The sequence below is a fragment of the Diplotaxodon limnothrissa genome, linkage group LG3, assembly GCF_057381915.1.
Source record: "Diplotaxodon limnothrissa isolate DT_005_m linkage group LG3, D_limnothrissa_male_GT1.1, whole genome shotgun sequence".
In the NCBI taxonomy this organism is placed as follows: domain Eukaryota; kingdom Metazoa; phylum Chordata; class Actinopteri; order Cichliformes; family Cichlidae; genus Diplotaxodon; species Diplotaxodon limnothrissa.
This window is the reverse complement of record NC_140598.1, coordinates 20,457,768-20,478,676: the sequence shown is the minus strand read 5'-3', so window position 1 is coordinate 20,478,676 and position 20,909 is coordinate 20,457,768. Positions and strand designations below refer to the sequence as shown.

At 42.8% G+C, this 20,909-nt stretch overlaps 1 protein-coding gene across 1 annotated transcript; it reads right to left on the bottom strand.

Annotated features, from left to right (window-relative positions):
* Window positions 1-1,121: 1,121 nt before the first annotated feature.
* LOC146634857 (uncharacterized) lies at window positions 1,122-13,595 on the bottom strand. Its single transcript, XM_085349978.1, has 7 exons — window positions 13,565-13,595; window positions 12,262-12,303; window positions 11,916-12,182; window positions 11,578-11,835; window positions 11,339-11,512; window positions 10,636-10,764; window positions 1,122-1,189 (listed from the first exon to the last, which is right to left on the bottom strand). Exons 1-7 carry the CDS (start codon window positions 13,593-13,595, stop codon window positions 1,122-1,124), a joined length of 969 nt encoding a protein of 322 aa, XP_085206104.1.
* Between the last annotated feature and the right edge of the window lie 7,314 nt (window positions 13,596-20,909).

The following is a 20,909-nucleotide window of genomic DNA, read 5'->3' as shown; positions in this document are numbered from 1 at the left end:
CTGCCTCTCGCTCTCCGGCTGCTACTTCAATCGTGAAACTGCTTAAATGATCAGCTGATCGGCTTTTCTGTCGCGAGTCCGTCTTTGTTTTTGGCCCACTTTGCACCAGAAAGAGGAAACCAGCGGCTGAACAACAGCAGCACGTTTAAGCTTGATAAGCTGTTGTTAGAATTTATTTAATATTACTTTCTACACCAGGATCTTTTTCTAGGTAGCTGACGCTGGTAACTGTGCAGGGGCGGATCTAGCAAAGTTTAGCCAGGGGGGCCGATAGGGCATTAACTGGGAAAAGGGGGCACAAAGACATACTTTTCTTTCTTATTCTCATTTAAAATGTCGAGCTTTTAATAAATAATTATCTGACACACAAAGTTTTAATTTGATGTAAAATGAATAGAAGTCAATTACTGTATATAGTAACTATTAAGTCTAATATATATACCCTAGTAAGCTATAGTACTTTTTCCTTTGGGAAGGTACCATCTGTGCAGTCTGCAATTTTGTTGAAGAAAGATGTTGAATCTATTTAATATTTCTTGAAAAAGAATTGATTTCTGTGCATTTTTTTTCACACTGCATCAAATTAAGGTTGATTACGTCGATTAAGCATCATGAGGTGGAGTGTGAGGGGTGGTTCCCTATTTTTTATTTATTTATTTTTGTTGTTGCTGGGAGTTGGAACCCTATTAGTTAGGTTGCTTAATATTTACGCTAAGTACTCTTTAAAATACCAGAATAGGGAGGATGGTGTAGGTCTAAGTTTATTAGATTGATCAGTATTGCTGAACTATGAAATATTTTTTTTGTATACAGGTATAACAGAATAGCTTTAGTGTAGTTGTTGTTTTAAACTTGAGTATGAACTTGCAGACTTGCAAAATGCAGCAAGATATTTTAAAAAACAGTTTTGTTGATTAAAAAACACTATATCGGATTCATATCGGTATCGGCAGATATCCAAATTTATGATATCGGTATCGGTATCGGACATAAAAAAGTGGTATCGTGCCATCTCTATTCACAACTAGTCGGTCAGATTTACAAGTACAAAATATTTATGACCACAATTTGAGCCCATAGATGTGTGTGGAGAATCAGTTTGTGTTGAACATGTTTCACCTTCACGAATCCTCACAGTCAAGGGAGGAGGAGACAGGGAGGCAGGAACCAATGAGAGACAAGGAGGAAACTGAAAAGAAGAAAATAAAGAAGAGTGAAATAAATGAGACAAGGAGAGACTAGGCAACGAAGGAGGAGTGAAGGATGAAGGAAACTTTGAGACAAGAAGATAGAGGCAACATAGGAGGAGGCAGGAGATAAAGTGAAAGAAGAGAAGGGTAAAAAGAGTAAAGAAGCGATGAAGGAGACATACATAGAGGAGGAAGGAACAATGAGACTGGAGAAGCAAGAATGTGAGAGTGGGGAAGACATGGTGGAAGGAGGGAGGAGACAAGTAGGCAAGATGAAAGGAGACACATAAAGGGAACAGAAATAAAGAAAGTTAATTTTGGACAATTTATGCCTTTATTTTCAATCATGTGACTCTGACGCCCTCTGCTGGTCAGTGCTAACGTCACACAGCTCACAGAAGAAACATTTCCCTTTGTTTGCACTCAGGTTTATTTCTGATGTCATCACTCATCTCTGTGTCTGATAGAAGAGACAGGTTACTGTTAATGTTTGTCTGACTGACACAATAAAGCCTAAACATTTATTCTTTACTGACTTTAGTCACTTTGAATCAATAACCAGGATCCATTTACCTGACTTTACCTGTTTAAACTCATTTGTGCCTTTAATGCTACATGGAATATACAAAGGAGCACGAGGAAGATGAGGAGAGGACTGAACAGCGCTTGCCTTGCCTGAAGATCATTACCTCTCCTCACCAGCAAGTCTGCAGCTCTGACCTCAGTTTCCATCATTCATTTTCCATTTGATCTTCTTCTTTTGTGGTGTCTGTAGGCCCCAAAGACCTGGGCCTTCGCATGATGTGCCCAGTCACGCCACCCAGGTCTCACTGTCATTGTCCACATGAGCTCTGAAGTCTCCAAAGATTCCCAGCCTACCTTCGTTCTCACCTGTGTGGCGACGTCAGTGTTGTTGTGTATGAGTGAGTGAAGGACTGAGTTTGAGTTTCTGTCTGTTGAACTGAACTCAGATTATTTGTAATTTTTTTTACTGAGAATGTTTAGAGACAGTCTGAATGTCTGAGAACAAAATGCTTTTGTTCATTTGTCCATTTTTGAAATTGAGGTGCTGCGATAGTCCAAAGCCGAGACCCTAACATTGAATGAAATGTGTTGGTGGGATTTCAGAGAGCTGTGCATAACGTACATAAACGTCAGTGAGCTGAAGCAGCACTGTGAAGAAGATCACGTTTTTCAGTAGTCTTGAGATCAATGTCTCATGGAGGCTTCACCTGTTCACCTGTAATGACCTACGCCTGTATTCACACCTCTGCTCATGTGATGACTCACATGATCAATATTCGGTCAATGACCTTCAGGACAGAGGTTAGTGTCACAGTTTCAATGTAGAAACAGACACAGTTACTCTTAATGACCTCTTTGCAGAGACCTTCATCAGACTGCTGCACATTAATCATGATGCTCTGTTTTGGTTAGTTGTCCATTAAAGTAGAAATAAGCAGTGACTATGCCACCAGTTTTGTCTTTGCAGCGTAGAGTGACATCACTTCCTGTCTTTTCAGGAAGTGTCAGGATGTCAGGATCCTTTCTTTATATAAAAATTAAAACAGCGTGCTGTTATTCTGATGATTAAATGAACGTGTCATGAGGGCCAGAACTGAGCAGAACCCTGGAGGAGAAGCAGGGTTTAACAACATTTATTGGTCTAGCACAGGTTAACACTTGGCAGTAGCAGAAAACAGCCACACAGAATGTAACAGTGACTTGGCGTGAGAAACCTGATAACCTGGTTGTGGACCAAAAGCGGAAATTGGGCTGGAAGGGTAACTGGAGCGTGACAGCTTAGGTCTAGCTGTCAGGAGAACGGAGTTAGAAGAAGGGGAAACACTGGAGAGGGTAAGTTTAGCTGTATTTATAGCTCACTGGGAGTTGGAGTGAAAAACGCTTTGAGGGAGGGGCAGTGTGAGTCCAGGGCCCTGTTTCAGGAAGCCGGTTTGGAAAACTCAGAGTGAAAAACGACACTCACGGTTGAGTAACCCCGAACTGTCCAACTCGGAATATTCCGTTTCAGAAAGGCTGATAACAATTAGTTCAGTCAACGCGGAGTTGCTTTAACCCCAAGTGAAGCGCGCGGACGAGGATACATAAAGCCCTGATAAGCGGAGCACAGATTAAGCGAGTCACCATGGAGACGGAGGGAAAGAAGGCGCGATCAATGTATCTTACAGCGCTTGAGGCCGAAATTCTGATGGCAGCACATGCCGATAACATGCAAATTCCGCGGAAAAAAGTAACACAGCCACAGCTGCAAAAGCATGCATGGCAAAACATAGCCGACAGAGTCAATGCGTGAGTGTTAATATAAACATTGATCGAGGGATTTCCACCCATTTAACACGTTATTTTATCATATGTTATTTTATTTGTTATTTTATACATTTTATTCCGTGATGTGATGTGAGCGCAGGTGCAACCCAACAGGCCCCAAACGTTCCTGGCAGCAAGTAAAAATGAAATATAAAAATATAGTCCAAACAGGTAAGGTGTAATTGTATTATGAGCCATAGTGCTTGGTCTGTTTGTCCCATGTAAATCAATTGCAGTTAGAGGCTACATTAATTTTCTGTCTGTAAGCACTTATTGAAATTATCTGAGCACATTACAAGTACATATTTGCTTACTCTGTATGCTCAAATGTGGCCCGTTATAGCCAACAGAAAAAAAGCGGAGGCCCGAAAAACAGGTGGGGGTCCTCCACCATCACCACTCACAGAGGCTGAGCAGTTGGCCCTCAGCCAAAACAGTGGGCGCCCTGTGGCCGAAGGCATCTCTGCGGGGACATCCTCTGAGGCAATAACCCCGCAAGACACAAGTGCCTACATAAGGGGTAAATTCAAAATAATACATGATGTGCATACATCCTTTCTTCACAGTCACCTTTGCAGTGCTACTCATTCATCTGATAAACTCTTTACCATAATGGATTATTTTGTAGTGAAGTTATTTTCCGACTGATCTTGCCTTCCCTCAGCCTTGGTTGTCTTTGAGAGCATAATGACAATGAAGTGTAAGGTGCTTGGTATGTTTGTTAATTGCCATTTGGTCCCTTGTAAGTTATAAGTGACCTGTATAAACCTCATATTCTATCAGTTGATGGTGATGGTGTACTGCATCTGGTGCAGCCTCCTGTTGAGCCAGACCAACATGCAGTTGTGAGTAATACTCCACAGATTATATGAGTTTACAGTAGAACAGCAATGTTGTTTATTTCTTTACTACAGGAAAATAATGAAGAAACATTGACAGCTGTTACAGAGGAGGAAGCAACAGAGACACTTTATGAGGTTTACATCTTTTAATACTTTGTGTACAGGAAACACAGGCGACCAATAAAGCCAGTTGAACAAAAAATCTGTTTATTCTTCTTTCAACATGTTGAGGTGATGGGTCAAAAGAAATGATTGTGACATATGGTGTCTCTGACTGCGCTTCCATCTTGTATGTCCGTGGGAGGGTCAGGATGTTCATGGTTTGGATCACTGCTGATGTTTGGTTCAGAAGGACAGTGTTCTCCTCTAATTGTGGCAATGTTGTGAAGAATCACACATGCCACAATAATGTCACATGCCCTTTCTGGGGTGACCCTGAGTCTTTGCAGGCACTGGAACCGGGCCTTAAGCATTCCGATAGTCATTTCAATTCTGGCTCTTGTCCTGCAATTAGCCAGATTATATCGCTGCTGTGGGCCCGGTTCAGGGTCAGGGTAAGGGGTAAGCAAATAGGGTAAACATGGATACCCCCTATCACCAAGCAAGTAGCCAGTGAACTCTCCTAAGACAGAAGGGTACACTTCAGTTCAAATGTCCCTGAAGCAATTGGTCTTTATATATTTTAAAGTATTCTCAACTCACCATGTCCAAATTTTGTGCTCAGTGTACATTCACGGAATATTTGTGAGTCATGGACAGAGCCTGGCCACTTGGCTTCCACATTTGTGATAATGTTGGCAGCATCACATATGATCTTCACAGTGCAGAGAACACAAATTAGCATCCATTACTATAATGAAATAATTTGTTAGTTTGACATGCTACAGGGAACTATGTACCTGTACATTGATGCTGTGGAAAGACTTCCTGTTCACATAGTCTCCTTCATTTATTGAAGGAGCAATGATTGGAATGTGAGTGCCATCTGTACAGCCAATCACGCCTGGGAACCCTGAAAATAAATGTGCAATTTAAGTAGTAGTCCAAGTATCACCACATCATACATTAAGTTTTGGTCATCCTGATACCTGCAATTTTGTGGCATCCCTCTTTGATAAATCTTGTGGGTCTGTGACCGGGGAACACCACAAACGAGTACAGGAGACGTTTCAGTGCAACTGTAACATTCCTGACTGCCCGACAGACGGTAGCCTTGGAAACGTGCTCAGCGTCACCAATATTATACAGAAAGCTCCCGTTTGCAAGAAACCGAAGTGCAATACAAATAATATGCAATGGACTGAGCGCATGTCCGCGATGTGTCACATGCGTAATATATGGCCTGAGGATGTTATCCAAATAAATTATAGATTGTGCTGAGAAACGGTAACGTTCGCACAGAAAATCATCAGGAAATGATAAAATGTCCAAACGCGCTCTGATCACTCTCTCCCGGCGGAGAGCTCTGCGGAGAATTTGGGCTTCACAATCTACTGGCTCTTCAAGGAAGTGGCACGCCATGTCCGACACTTCCTACTGTCAGGTTTCCGACAAAGGGGCGGAGACAGTCAGGGTTAGTTGTGGTAAACCTGCTAGGGGGCAGGTTAGCTTCACGGAGTGTGTCGTCATAGTGACTCACTCAGGCTGCAGCTGAACTCGCTTTGTGAAACCGAAAACCCAGAGTTTTCGTTAACTCAGGGTATACTTACTCAGTTTTTCCACTAAACCGGCTTCCTGAAACAGGGCCCAGGTCAGTTGGATGGTGTGAGCTGGCTGATCTACGTTCCACAGGTTTGGATGGAGCGGGATGGCAGGCCGGTGAGGCACGGAGAGATTTCCAGAGTGAAGGTAAGTTGTTCGAGGTCCAAGGGATGAGCTTAAGGTAGAGTAAGAGACGTGGAAAACTAAGGCACACGAGAACAGGGGACATAAAAGCCAGCTCCAACATGGAGTAGCTGACTAACTGGTGGAGAAGGAACGTCAGTGTGAGGCTTAAATATCTCCAGCCTGATTGCCAAAAATCAGCTCCAGGTGAGTGGAGCAGATGAAGAGATTATGGGCCTGCTTGGGGCGGATATGAAAGAGGTTCAAGAACCTGGTGGAAATTTGCAGCCACTCACCTCGATTGTAACGGAATGACACACCAGTAAACTCCACTGATTTGTTGTTTGTTTGAGTTGATGCTCCCCACTCAGGCTCTCAGCAGCTTTGGGTAAGTGGACAGTAAAGGTACTGCAGGCAGGTCTTGCAAAATAAAAAAGCACATTCTTGAAGGTTAGATGTTTATTCCACCTCAGCTGTGGGATGAACAGTGTGAAAAAGCTGTTTCATGGATTCTATTTGCAGGTTTACGTCCTGTTTGAGTCTCACTTTGCTCATATTTGAAGCTCATCATCAGAAAGTAACAAAGCATACAAACTCTGAGAGAAATTAAATTTGACTCAGTTGACATGATGGAAAATTTGTAAACAGAAGAGGAAGTGAAGACTATACAACAAAGGCCGGTCAGACAAACATTTAGTACATGCAGCTAGCAGCTGTGGTTTCCTGAGTGAAAGCTGATATCTGATGATTGTTGGCTGATATCTATACAAACCATCATGTTACAGAAACTGAAAACATCTCTACTTGATTTCCTCTTCACAACATGACAAACAAATATCAAATAAAACCAAAACACAAAAGAAGATGAGTGAACTCTTCCTGTCGCCTAAACAACACATGAAACTGTGGACAGACCTGAACAGATTTGATTTGAGAGTCAGTCAGTGAGAGCTCACACTCTGTTAGTGTGTCTATCTGTGACAGATGAGTGAAGCACTTCAGTGTTTACACTCAGTGTTTGTCCTGGACCATGGTTCACTTCATCAACTCACCTGCAGTGCAGACAGCAGCAGCACACACACACCTGCAACAGGAGGTCAGAGGTCACTGAAGGTCAGAGGTCACTAAAGGTCAAAGGTCATTTAAAGACACTGTTAATTTAATGTTACAGTCACATAGTCTTTGGCTGTTGCCAAATTCAGAGGCCGCATTTGTAGGCCGAATACGTCACAGTGAGGCGATGAAGGTTGTTCATATTTGAAGGCTCCTCCAAATGGGGCCCACAAATGCGTCCTCTGTCTCCCCAGATTTGAAGGATGGGTCTCGCGAATCCTTCATGGGCCACCATAAATGCAGCAGCAAGGCGCATTAAGATCAAATGAATATCGTGGAGGGGAAATCAACAGAGGACAGGAAATCTCTACCTTATCCCACTGGGATTCAGCATTCTGAACAAGCTGAAGATGAGAGAGCAGAGCCTGGCTGATACCAAAATAAAGACTATCACAGTAATCAAGCCTGGATTAAATAAATGCATGAATAACTTTCTAAAGTCAGCAGATTACAAAATGTTCTTATTTTTTGCCCTGAGCTGGAAGAAGTTGGCTTTTACAACGGAATTGATTTGTTTCACAAATGAAAAACTGCCATGAAAGAAATCACTTGCAAATTTTTTAATCAGGAAGTTCTGGAGTTTTCCAAAGGGCTAAGTTCACCCTAAAGATAATAACGGGGCTCAAATCGTAAAATCTACGTTCTTTGATCATTTACATGCAAAATATTTAATGTCAACCATGATTTTAAATCATTGGGTTAATCTAGCAAAGCTGCACCAGCTGTTTGTGGTCAAATAGCCGCTAAAAAGAGCTTAGTAATAGTAATAACGAGATAATAATAATAGTAATAACATCTTGGAGATTGAGAGACCAGTGACGGACATCTAGAGCAACTGTAAAATTGGCATGCAGTTTTTGCACTAAAGGAAAATCACTACCATCTCATGCGCCTACCACATTGGCGCCAGCTGTGGCCTCAAGGCTGGAGCTGGACAACAAGACCTTTCTCCATGATAACAGACTGTGTTTAGAATCTTCGTTCCCATCCTTTGCACCCCAAACACCTCTGCATGCTTATCTCCAAGGCCGAGGTCAGGGGGCAGATCTGGGCCCAGCGCATGCTACAGGACCAGATGTGCTGTCTACACCGGCTTACCCCCACCCCTGTTGCTTGTGCTTCTATGGTGTATTAAGATTCATTGAGCGCTTAGAACAGGTACTGCTGAAGGGATTGGCTGAACAGCTGTCCCAATCCAAGGAATGGGTACGAGTGCAAGGATAGGTTGTGTCTTGGCCACTGTCACCCTGGGAAGTAGGGACAGGCATGGGAAGTAGTTGGACACCAGCCAGGGTGCAAAGGTGGACTGGGCCTTGGATGTCCTCACGCTGGGAGCAGGTGACAGCTGGACACTAGCTGTTGCTACCTGAGGAACTGATATGGTTGCAGGGACAAGCGGAGCCCTAGCTGCTCTAGGCAACTGGGACTGACTGGACCACAGCGACCACCATTCAGGGAACTGGAAAGGGTGCAGGGGAAGGCAGGGTACAAGCCTCTCTGTGAGCAGGAACAGGCAGAGAGACAGGCTCTAGGATGGTCACGGGAGGGCAGAAACAACCAGAAAGAAAGAAAGCAGGGAAACTATAACTGATATGGGAAAATTCGACTGAACCACACGGCGTTGTTGAGGTGGAACTGCTGAGTGAAACAAAGCTGACCTTGAGGAGACAGGCATTTGAGGAGGGAGGTTGTAGGTAGTCTTCTTCCTTCTACTCATCATCATCATTCTTAGTTTACTGTAGTTCATGAGGTCATGGTATTTCATTCTCAGTAATAATTTGATCCAGTTCAGCACACTCTCATGTTCTGTCAGACACTGTTTATCTTTTCTTTCTTCATGGCGGGAAACAGTCCACAACGTTCGAACAGCAGTTAAACTGAACTTAAACACATAAAACACTTCGTGGTTTATCACACCGGTTGTTTTACCTTTGATCATTTCCCACTGGTGTCAACAAGGAAGCCCTGTCACGCAGAGACTTCAGCTTCTCTCATCAGTTAACCACACGAGCAGCACCTGTTTTGATGTGGGTGAATGAACACTCGACTCTGGGAAAAACAGCTACTGACTCAGGTGACTTCACCATTTATCTGCTTTTGATGTGACTGCTGCATCTCACACAGGAGAACTTTCTCCCGTCACTTTGGTGACTCTGCATCTTCATCAGCTCCTCGTGTGGAATCCAAAAGGTGGCCTAACCTCGTCTTTGATCTCTCTCTGAGCGACAACTTTATTTTTCACCAAACACACATGGATAAAGAAAATTTCCCACATTTATTTTGGAAAAGGGCAGACGTTCATACTAACCTGAACTGCCTCACACTATGTACCAATCACATTCTTCCAATGCAGCGATCTGTTGAAGCTGCAGGATCAGTGCCACGGCTGTCTGACACTGTCACTGTCCCATTTTTCAAACAGTGACTCGACCACAGAGACCACAGTAAAGGTTTAGTGGAAACCAGTGACAACGTTAACTGTAAAACAGGAAACTAGCGACAGAGCTGCAGACCTGCTGTGGATCCTGCGTTCCTGTCCCACTTTCAAAACTTTTGATATATTTGAGGTAAAAATATTTTTTCCATGACCACATGTTACGACCTCAAAGTAGTGATGCTGTTTAAAACAAATAAAAACAGAATCCAATGATTTTCAAGTCTCATATTCTCTCAAAGACAGAAAACCAAACACATATCAGAAGTGTAATTTTGTAATGCTCCTGTACAGCCTCGCCTTTTAACATCATTCTGGAAATGTCTGTGAACTGAGGACAGCAGCTTTTGGACTTTTTGGGAGTGGGATGTTGCTCCATCCGTGTCTGATGGAGGGTTTTAGCCGCCCAGCAGTCCTGGCTCTTCTTTGTCCTGCTTCTGGTTTCATGATGCTCCAGATGTTTTCATTGATGAAAGATCAGGACTGCAGGCAGGCCAGTTCAGCACCTGACTCTCCTACTATGAAGCTGCGCTCCTGGAATAGGTGGTGTGGTGAACTGTGTTCATTGACAGTCATTTCTGGAAGTGTTCCTCCTCCAGCTGTTGGTCTTTGGTACCACTTGGTTTTCTCTTCTTTTAACCTGGTTTTGGTATTGTGTTGTTAATAAAATATAAGATTTACAAATCTTTGTATTCTTTGTTTATTTACACATTTTTTAAATTTAAAATTTTTAGAAAATGGGTTTACATTTAAATTTGTCCAGAACAAGAAACTTTCAGATTAATTTAGAGACAGAGGTCAAATACACATGGCAGCATGAAGAGGAGAAAAAAGTCTCATCTTCTTCAACTCTCAATTTCTCTTGCTTTTATCGCTCATTTATGTCACCTGCTAGAATGTGTACCTGTAGTGTTTATGCTCAGGCTGGAGTAAATCACTTCTGGTTGGATGACTGACATCTTATTGGCTGACTCTCTAATGGTGACCTCGGCATATGTGACATCATTTGTAGAGGCTGGCTGGTGTCTCCCTGCAGAAATGATGTGATGTGAATGAACGTTGGTGATCACTTCACTGCTGTAGGATGTTTAGAAGACCTTCATAGACAGTCTGATGTTACAGGTACAGGATTCAGGAGCAAAGACTGGTTGATTATGGATTAAGCAGAGCCATGATGGCAGCATCAGAGTGATGAGACCACAGAACACTGTTCCTGTATCATACCACCTTAACAAGTGACAGCCAATCGGGAAAAACAACCCAAACTGGTGTTTGTGTCTGTGGGGTTTTAGTCTGAATCTAATTTCTAGGGAGCGATCCTAAAATTGAAACCCTGATGGAAGCTGTCTGGACGTGACTTTGAATGAGAGATAAGCCCAGTTTATATCAGTAATACTTTTCATTTTTATGGACCCACTTCCAGAACTTTTAAAACTTTTCAATTGGGCCATGGGAACGCATCAGTCTAAAGATGTTGGGACCCAGTGCTCTACAAAATAAATGCAGACAGGAAAGTCCCTCAGATTTTCTCAAGTGAAATTTCAAAATATTTTAATTTGCTGCTTGAACCAAAAGAGCCCAGGTGGGACAGACAGATATCATATCTGTGTGTTTCTTCCAAAGAAGCTGAACTAGAACCAAAACCAGAACCACAAGGACCAGAGAACCTACAGTAACTATGACTGGGATGATGAAGGAGGGATTAGGAAGAGGAGGAGGAGAACAGGAGATATGGATGTTTGCTGATGTTTTTGTTGTTGGTGGTGTTGGTGTAGTAGGATCTGCAGGAAAGATATGAAGCTGGGTCATTCAGTTTGTTATCAGCTCAACAGGTTTAAGCTTTAACAGGAAACAGTGATCTGACCTCTGACCCTCAGAAAGCTCTGAGGAGATGATCCAAACTCATCAGTAGAACACCAGTAGAGACCTTCATCAGACTGCTGCACGTTAATGGTGATTATGTGCTCTGATTTAGGTCCAACAGGACGTCCATTAAAGTAGAAATAAGCTGCAGCTGTGCTACCAATTTTGTTTTTACAGTGTAGAGTGACATCACTTCCTGTCCTCACAGGAAGTGCAGGGATCTCCAGGATCACTTCTTTATCTGAGGAAAAGACCCACAGAGTGATGTAGAGGTGGTATAACAGTCTGCTGTTAGTCTGATGAAATGAATGACTTCATTACCTGATACAGTGATGTTGACTTCTTCACTCTTCTCTCCAGCTTCACCTTCACACCAGTAAACTCCACTTACTGGGCTGAACTCATCAAAAACACAGGATGGACCACTGAACCTCCCGAAGCCCCGCCCCCCTGCTCCACATGACTCAGTCCCACTTCCTGTGTCCCTCTTCACCATCCATCCATCAGAGCCCAGCTGACCGTCACATGTCAGAGACACTGAGGCTGCTGTGAAGAACTGCTGAAGGTTTGGACTGACGCTCAGAGAGACTGGAGGACAGACGGACAGTTTCTATCAGTGTTTACACTCAGTGTTTGTCCTGGACCATGGTGCACTTCATCTACTCACCTGCACAAACAGTCAGTGCAGACAGCAGCAGCACACACACACCTGCAACAGGTCAGAGGTCACTGAAGGTCAGAGGGCAGGAACCTGTTTCAATCTGGTCTTGTTCCAAAAACATCACATTAAAGGGGGGAGACCTTTAATTCGCTTTGAAGGTTCTGTTTAGGTTTTCAAAGTACATTTAGACTTATAAACATCACACAAAGCGCCAGCTCAGTTTTAACACATGCTGACGAAACTATGTTGGTACACTTGGTCTGAATGAGGTGGGCGTCATATCTGTTTTGACAATCCAACACCCTGCACCTAAATATTTCCCAAACTAAGCAGATTTTGGGGAATTGTTGATTATTGGCAGCAGAAGAGAAACTGCTCCCCACTCAGGCTTCATGAAGACTCAGCAGTTTGGGGTGGATGGGCAATGGGGAATAAAAGAGTAAGGGGTACAGCAGGCAAGAAAAGCATTCTCAGGATTAAACAGTCAGAACTTATAAACCAAAGCCATGGGATAAGGGTTAGTTGTTTATTCAGCATCAGCTGATGAATAAAAACCTGGAGAAGCTGCTTCATTGATCTTTATTCACAGGTTTGAGTCCCAGTTTGCTTCTGTTTGAAGCTCATCATGAGAAAACAAAATACACAAAAGTAAGGTAAATGACAAAAAACAGTCTCCAGTCCTTTCATTAGAGTCCACATGAAGGAAAGTTTGCTCTCTATAGTGGAAGTGAAGACTACATAACAGACCAGAGGAGCATGTGGTACCTGCAGCTAGCAGCTGTGGTTTCCTGAGTGAAAGTTGATCTTCGATAAAAAAAAGAGGTTGCCTGACTTCTCTACAAGTCAACATGTTAAAGACAACAAACTGGATATGAAGGTCCAACTCTCTGAGTCCAGAACACACGATGGATCTGAACTTTGAGATGAAAAAAGGTTCTGAGCAGCAAAACATACAAACTGTTGATGAGACAACTATACAAACACACTTTCATTGTCATTCACCTGTCAGGAACAAATTTCTCTTCATTTGGTGCCTCTGAGTTAAAAGTGTGAGCTGCCGTAAAAAAACAAACACATTTTACTTGATTTCTGTCAAACTTGACGAACAAATGTCAAATAAAACAACAAAAACACTAAAGAAGAAGAGTGAACTCTTCTTCTCGCATAAACGTAACTTCAGACTTTGGACAGACCTGAAGAGATTTCATTTTAGAGTCAGTCAGTGAGAGCATCCAGCACACACTCTGTTACTGTGTTATAAGATAAATGAACGCTATGAGTGAGTGAAGGATTTCAGCGTTTGACTCACCGAGGAGCAGAGACACAGATGAAGTCTTCATGTTGTCGGGACGACGACTGGCAGCAGAGTGACACCTTCAGCTTCACCACTTCCCTGTCAAGATCATCACGCTGCTGCTTCTGGACAGCGAGGACGAGGAAGAGCTGGTGATGCGCAGTTAGCTGATTTGGATCAAAGCTAGCTCCTTATTTGGTACAGAGGAGGGAAGTAGAGGGCGGAGGTGGCTGTGAGCTGGGGTTTAAGAAGCTGCTGTACATCCAATCATCCAATCAACACTTAGGAACTCTTTCAAACCAGCAATCAGCAGCATCCACCTGCCTCAACAGTCAACACACACATATCCATACTCACATCTCAGAGAAAGCAGAGAAAGATGCACACCATCCCGTGGGAGGAGCCAAACGTCTAAAAATATATGACACATGATCATGTATCATGAAATTTATCCCCACCCCAAAATCAAACATTTCTCCCCTAAAAGAAATGGACTTGGGGTTCAGAGTGTGTTTGGGGACTGTGGGTTCATCTTGTCTCCACACTGGGTGAGTGCTGAATATTTGTATATGTGTGTATGAGGGTGGTGTATGTTTGTGTCTGTGTGTGCATGTTTGTCTATGTCTATGTGTCAAGTCAGGTCTCACATACTGGCTCACTCCCGGCGGCTGCTTGGCAGGGCCTGGCATCCGTGACTCCGTCAGGCTACTTTGGGGGGTGGAGGACCCTCAAACCTCGGGCCGCTCTGGTGCAGCTGGCTGCCGGCCCTCTCTGACTTCTGCACTGTGGCTGCTGGGTGACATCCCATATAGGCATCTCTTCAGCTCTTTCAAGGAGGGTGGAGCATCTGCCCATCCGGTGGTCCTGGGGGGGGGGCTGAATCTATGACTCCCCACACTCACTATCAGATCGTTACACGGAAAAACCTTTTGAATATAAGTGCACACAGGTGTGCGTCAAGATGAACCGAATCAACCTTTTGGGACTGCAGGGAGGGCACTGGCTGCCTCGAGAGCGAAATGCCGTGACCTGTTATTGGAGATACAACATCAGGAAATCTTTATATGGTTTTAACCTGCTGTGCCCAGAAAATGGCACAGCTCATGGTGTGTTTGAAAAGCTGGGAAATCTAATATTGGATGCACTTAAGCTGCAACTGGGAACCAGCAAAGTAACACATTCACATTTAATGAAGTTTGGTGTGAGTGAGCAAGTATTTCACTGAGGCAGTTCAGTTCAGGGGGATGTGTAGGCTGGGATATCATCCACGTAGGCTTCTAGTTGAACAGCGTTGACCAGCCTCATCAGGAATGTTGCCGTTCACGTCTGCTAAATTTTTAAATCCAAAACTTCAATTATATTGTACGAAATGGTCAGGTGTGACAAAAGCATGTATGCATGATTACAGTTTTTACTGCCACAAGGACTGGACCGGATTCTGGACCGGAGTTTTTCCCATTTTGTGGATAAGCTGTCGGTCCACCGTTTACCTCAGCTGTCAATGCTGGAGCTGAGAAATGTCCACTTTTATTTACTCTCAAACAGGGTGTAAAACTTTGTGAAAGGAGTCTTGTGCAACCAGTGTTGGGGAGTAACGCAATACATGTACCGCCGTTACGTATTGAAAATACAAAATATGAGTAACTGTATTCCGTTACAGTTACCGTTTAAAAAGGTGGTATTCAGAATACAGTTACTTTGTTGAAATAAATGGATTACACTGCGGTACTTTCCTGTTTCATATTGTCGCGGGTCAGGACTGTTTGGGTTTTGTTTGACAGCTACGTTCTGTAGTTCCGGGTGGCAGCGTTGCGGTTGCCATGGTTATAGGGTGACGCTCTCGCTCTGCGTGTTTCCTGGGTGAGAGAGCGCCTTTTTGTTGTTGTTGTTGTTGTGCTAAGCTAATAGGCAGAATGCAGAATGTAGCCTCACGGGCAGTGTAGTCCGTGCTGCAGGGAGAATGGACTGCCATACTCGTTATGTGTCTGTGAGCACGAGGAGGGAGAAAAAGGAAAAGTAGTAGCTGTCATCGAGCAGAAACAGGAGCTGGAAGCATGTAAATATAATAATAACCACTGCAGCCAAGAAGAGAGCCTGACGAGCCCAGCTGTAAGTAAGCTGTTAAGACAGATTGCATGTCTCCCTGGAAGCCCTAAAGATTAGTTGGAAAACTTATCAGAGGGCAGTTAAGGCCGATAAACACTCCTACTTTTCTCAATTTATTTCGGCCAACTCCCACAACCCTCGTGTTTTATACAATACGATTAATTCTGTACTTAACTTGGAGGGTTACAACCTTTTGCCGTCCTCTGAGGCTATGTGCAATAAGTTTATTACCTTTTTTGTGGACAAGGTTGCTACCCTGAGGCCTCTGATTCCACCTATTGTTGATCCGGCCATGCATGCTCCTTGCTCAAGCCTATTCCCTGCTTTTGCACCGATTTCTCTGCGTGACTTAGAGGAGTTGGTGCTACATGCTAAGTGGCTGTGGCTCCCCGAATGATGTTGTTACTCCCCGCTTTCTCCGAAAAGTATTTCCCATCATTGGACCTTATATCCTGAAAATTATCAATACTAGTCTGTTAACCAGTCATGTTCCTAGTGGGTTTAAACGTGCAGTCATACACCCCTTACTTAAGAAACCTGGCCTTGATAGTTCTACTATGTCAAATTTTAGACCTATCTCCAAACTTCCCTTTTTAAGCAGGGATCTATCCTTGGGCCATTATTTTTCTCACTGTATTTACTCCTCCTTGGTGCGATTTTTTCGTAAACACGGAGTGTCATTTCATTTGTATGCCGATGACTGTCAGCTTTACTTACCTTTTAGTCATTTGGATACCTCCCCATGTCAATCACTGCTTGACTGTCTTAGCGATATTAAATTATGGATGGCAAATAATGTTTTGAATTTTAATGGTCACAAAACGGAAGCAATTTTATATGGCCCACATCGCTCTACTGATTCTCCAGATGTTGATTTTGGTGATTTGACCTCTCATCTGAAAAGTTCAGTCACTAATCTTGGTGTTAAACTTGATTCTGCGCTTACTTTTGAAGGTCATATAAATGGAGTGATAAAATCAGCTTTTTATCACCTCAGACGCCTGTCGAAGGTTAAGCCTTTCCTTTCCAAACCCAATTTGGAAACTCTTATTCATGCTTTTATCACCTCACGTCTGGACTATTGTAATTCCCTTTTAATAGGGGTCGGGTCGGGCACCTTGTCACGCCTGCAGTTAGTGCAAAATGCGGCGGCGCGATTTTTAACCGGTAGTAGGAAATTCGATCACATCACTCCGGTTCTGGCTTCCTTGCATTGGCTTCCCATTGAATTTAGGGTTCGTTTTAAAGTCCTTTTATTGGTTTTTAAATCTTTAAATGGTCTGGCTCCTGTCTATTTATCTGATTTGCTGAAGCCACATGTTCGCTCGCTCCGTTCAGCTGAGCAGCTGTTGCTGTCGGTCCCTAAGTCGCGGCTGAAATGCAGAGGAGACCGTGCCTTTTCAATTGCGGCTCCGATGCTCTGGAATAACCTTCCCCTCCAAATTAGACAAGCGTCGTCAGTGCAGGTCTTTAAGTCCAGATTGAAAACCTATTTTTATTCCCTGGCTTTTAACTCTGTAGGAAACTGACACCTTCTTATTTATTTTATTGTATGTAATGATTTTATGGTATTTTTAATTTGGTTGTTGTTTTGATCTGTGTTGTTCAGCACTTTGGTCTGCCTGGTGTGTTCTTAAAGTGTTATACAAATAAACGATGATGATGATGATGATGATGACTCGACTGAACGCTGTGTTCGTGTTTTCCTCAAATACAATAACTTCCATTGCAGCAGCCTTTCAACGCCTCTCTCTGTCTCTGCTAGCAAAGTTGACCCAGACAACAAAGTAAAGCTAGTTTTCAGCTACGAGCCCGACACGGACCCGACGTATGAGCCAGAGGTCCTTTACTACGGTTTGGAGTCACGGACCTTCAGTAACAGTAATAAATCACAGCAATAGTACATTCACGTAGTTGTAAACAGCATGATAATATATTAAGTAATCCAAAGTATTCATAATACGTTACATTTTAAAAGTAACCTTCCCAACACTGTGTGCAAGTTAATAAAGCTCACTGCTGACCGAGGACAGCCATGCTGAGGTGAGCTGTCGACGATATGCTAAACTGTTGGTTAGCGTTGGTATTAGCCTCTGTTAGACTGTGCCAGCTGCAAACAGCAGCTAACAGAGTCTTTTCCACTTTCCTTGAAGTGGATCCTTCATCATTTGTTTCTATTCATGTTTTTTTGGCAGTTCTAGTAAATTGTAAACTCAGTCAAGAAAATCTAGATAAATCACAGATATTTTTAAAGTACTTCATCTGCAAACAGACTGTTTTTCAATGAGGCCTAATACTTTTCTTATGTTGAAAGCTGATAGAGGACAGGGTTTGATGAATATCTGTGAGAGATTAGAGATTCAGAACAGAAACGCTAAGGCTGCTAGTGTTTGTCTTCATACCATTTTTCTTGTATCCACTGATATTAGCTAATAAATGTACGGTCTGCACATTTCTTCTGTCTGTGATGAGCATTTATTTGTATAAACGAAAATGTCACAACACAAATCAGTCAAATGTCTGATGTTTTACATATGTATATGTGTTACAGTGCTGCATTTCTGTCCTGACCTTTGACCCCATGCTCAGACTAAAGCTTCACACAGGCTGGTGTGTAAAAACAGCTAACAATGCATTTCTGTGTAAAGCATCATTTGTAGTAAACATTTAATGCCTGTTTCAGTTTTACACAACCTGATGGAAAAGAGAAGGAGAGCAAAGGTCAGTGAAGGGAATGACTGTAGTGCAAATACAGGTGATGTCAGTGAGGATGTGACCCTGCTGCCCTCTCCTAAACAGAGGAGACATTGTTACCCCAATACTGTCAGGCCAACATCAGCAATAAAACAGGGAAGATGTGGGGTTAATGCGCACTAATGTTAAAGAAGATTGTGTCACAGGGTTTTAGAGAAGCATTACATGTTAACTACAGTAGCTCCATAATGAATGAGTAACACGGGAAAAAGCTGTCCTGTAAAATTCAAACAAATCAAACAGTTGGAGCTGTTTAGTAAAGGAGCCGCCGACTAATATCATGTAGAAATGTTTAAGAATTCAAGAAAATTGTTTCACTTTCTTGTACACAAACCAAAGAAACTTCCAGACATTTCACCAGAAAAAGATGAATCTGTTGATCTCACAGTTTTCCATGCTTTCATCTCCTCCAGTCTCCTCACGTAGTGCAGACTTTACTCAGTCAAGAGTCCAGCTCGTTCAAAACTCTGCTGCCACACTTTCAGCATATTTAAAAAACAGCGCTACACTGGCTACCTGTGATTTTAACATATTAATGGCTACTTTTAAAGCGTTCCTTGAGCTTGTTGAGACCCACATTACAAATGATGTTACATCCTCAGATCAGAGCCCCAAATAAAGCTTATTGTTATTCATGTTTTTATTGTTGGCTCCAATGGAGAGGTTGTTGTTCAGTTCCACCTGGAAACACAGATCCCGTTTGAGTTGCCTCAGGAAGCTCATCTAGTGCAAAACTGCCAAATCAAACATGCTGAGCTACCGGCTCCACCTGTTTATTATTTATTAATAATAAATTATAGAATGTGTTACTGTTTATCTGCAAGACCTTCATTAGGAACCTGGAATTTTAAATCATTATGCTATTATTATCATTTCAAAATGCCAATCACTGGCTGTCACTACAGGTCTGTGCTGGACTTTCAGTAACAGCCACTTCCATGCAACAACTGCCTGAAGCATAGTACACTAAAAACTCATTCTTTACAAATCCCTTTGCAGCCCTGGCAAAAGCCTGCTTTTAGTAAATGGTAGAAGGACTGGTTCTTATGTAGCACTTATATAGCGCTACTCTGACGCCACAGCCAGGGTTCAGTTTATCAGCAAGAGATTTTTATTTAAACAAAGGAATAAACTGAAGGCTTATTTTTGGCCAAGACAAACATCAAAGTTGAAGGCAGCTGGACATTTGGATGCAGAATGTACACTTTTTAAGCAATGGCAAGAAAAACAGATGAGCAGGGCCTTCATACTGAAAAACAGGACAAGCTCTAAATCTTAGCAGGGAGCTGACGGGACTGGCAGAGAGAAAATCCTCTTCTTCCCATCCTCCTTTAAATTTGATCTGGGAAACTCCATCAATAACTCAGCCCTGATGCACAAGAGAACGAGAATGAGTAGATGGTTAAAAGAGAATCCAGGAGATGGAAAGACAAGAAGAATAGAGGAGCAAAGAAATTATCACAAGGACCCACAGTGGACAAAGGGTCATAATCATATTTTGTGAAGCAATAACTTGTTGGATAACAGCTGAATGTGTACCTGCAGTGTCCTCGGACTGGAGAAAACAACATGTGAGTGTGTATCTGTAATTTTATTGGCTGATTGTCTGAAGTTCATATCCTGATAGGTGACTTGACTCAGACTTGATGACAGCGTCCTTTCTGCAGGAATGAGAAAGACGAGGATTTAAACACGAGACAAATAATAAAAGATTCTAAACCGAAGACGTCTGCCAGCATGGAGCACAAACTGGGAGTCATCAGGACGCTACAACACAGAGCGAACACCATCCCCACAGACACAGCGGCCAGGAGGAACATCACATCAAGAAGGCCCTGAGTAAATGTGGTTATCCCAGCTAGTGATGTGTGGGTCGCGAAGGAAACTCTCAGAGCCGACTCTTTGACGTGAACGACACGAGCCGGCTCCTTATCGCGAGCCGTGGGTTTTTTTTTTTCTCTCACCCTCTCTCTCGCACTTTTTTCCGCACGCGAGCCGTGTGCTTTGCGCTGAGCAGAGGGGGGAGGGGCGGTAGTGACACTCAGTAGCACAGGAACAGAGCGGGAGGGAGAGAGAAAGAGAGCAGGGACAACAAGGTCACATTAGAAAGGTATAGTAATCATCCACAACTATTTTCAGTTGCAGATGATAAAGGATTCAGAAAGTTTATTCATGCAGGTCCATATGACAGAGAATGTGCGTCTTCTTTTTGTTTTCATATTATAATTTATATTTAATTGTGTTGTGGTTTGCAGTGTTTTGTGTTGTTTCACTTTAAATTTGTTTAAAAGGAAAAAGCTGAAAATTTAAATAGTTAAAAGTTGAAATGTGAATAGTTGGTTTTTGTATGATTTATTTATTACATTTTATGTGGAGTGAATAAAAAAGTATATTTACGGTGGTCCCTACAGACAAAGCACGTACGAAACACAACAGAAGTGCTCCAGGATGCTAGGGGGCAGTGTTGAGCTTTTGTTACCTAGAGGCTACACAAGTCAGC

What these genes read in the sequence shown, in the direction of transcription:
- LOC146634857 (XM_085349978.1), bottom strand. Translation starts at nt 13,595, where the DNA reads ATGAAGACTTCATCTGTGTCTCTGCTCCTCG. An exon ending in AGTCAACATCACTGTATCAG is followed by an intron (nt 11,836 to 11,915) that starts GTAATGAAGTCA and finishes TCTTTTCCTCAG; the next exon opens with ATAAAGAAGTGATCCTGGAG. An exon ending in GCTTCTTTGGAAGAAACACA is followed by an intron (nt 10,765 to 11,338) that starts CAGATATGATAT and finishes ACATCATTTCTG; the next exon opens with CAGGGAGACACCAGCCAGCC.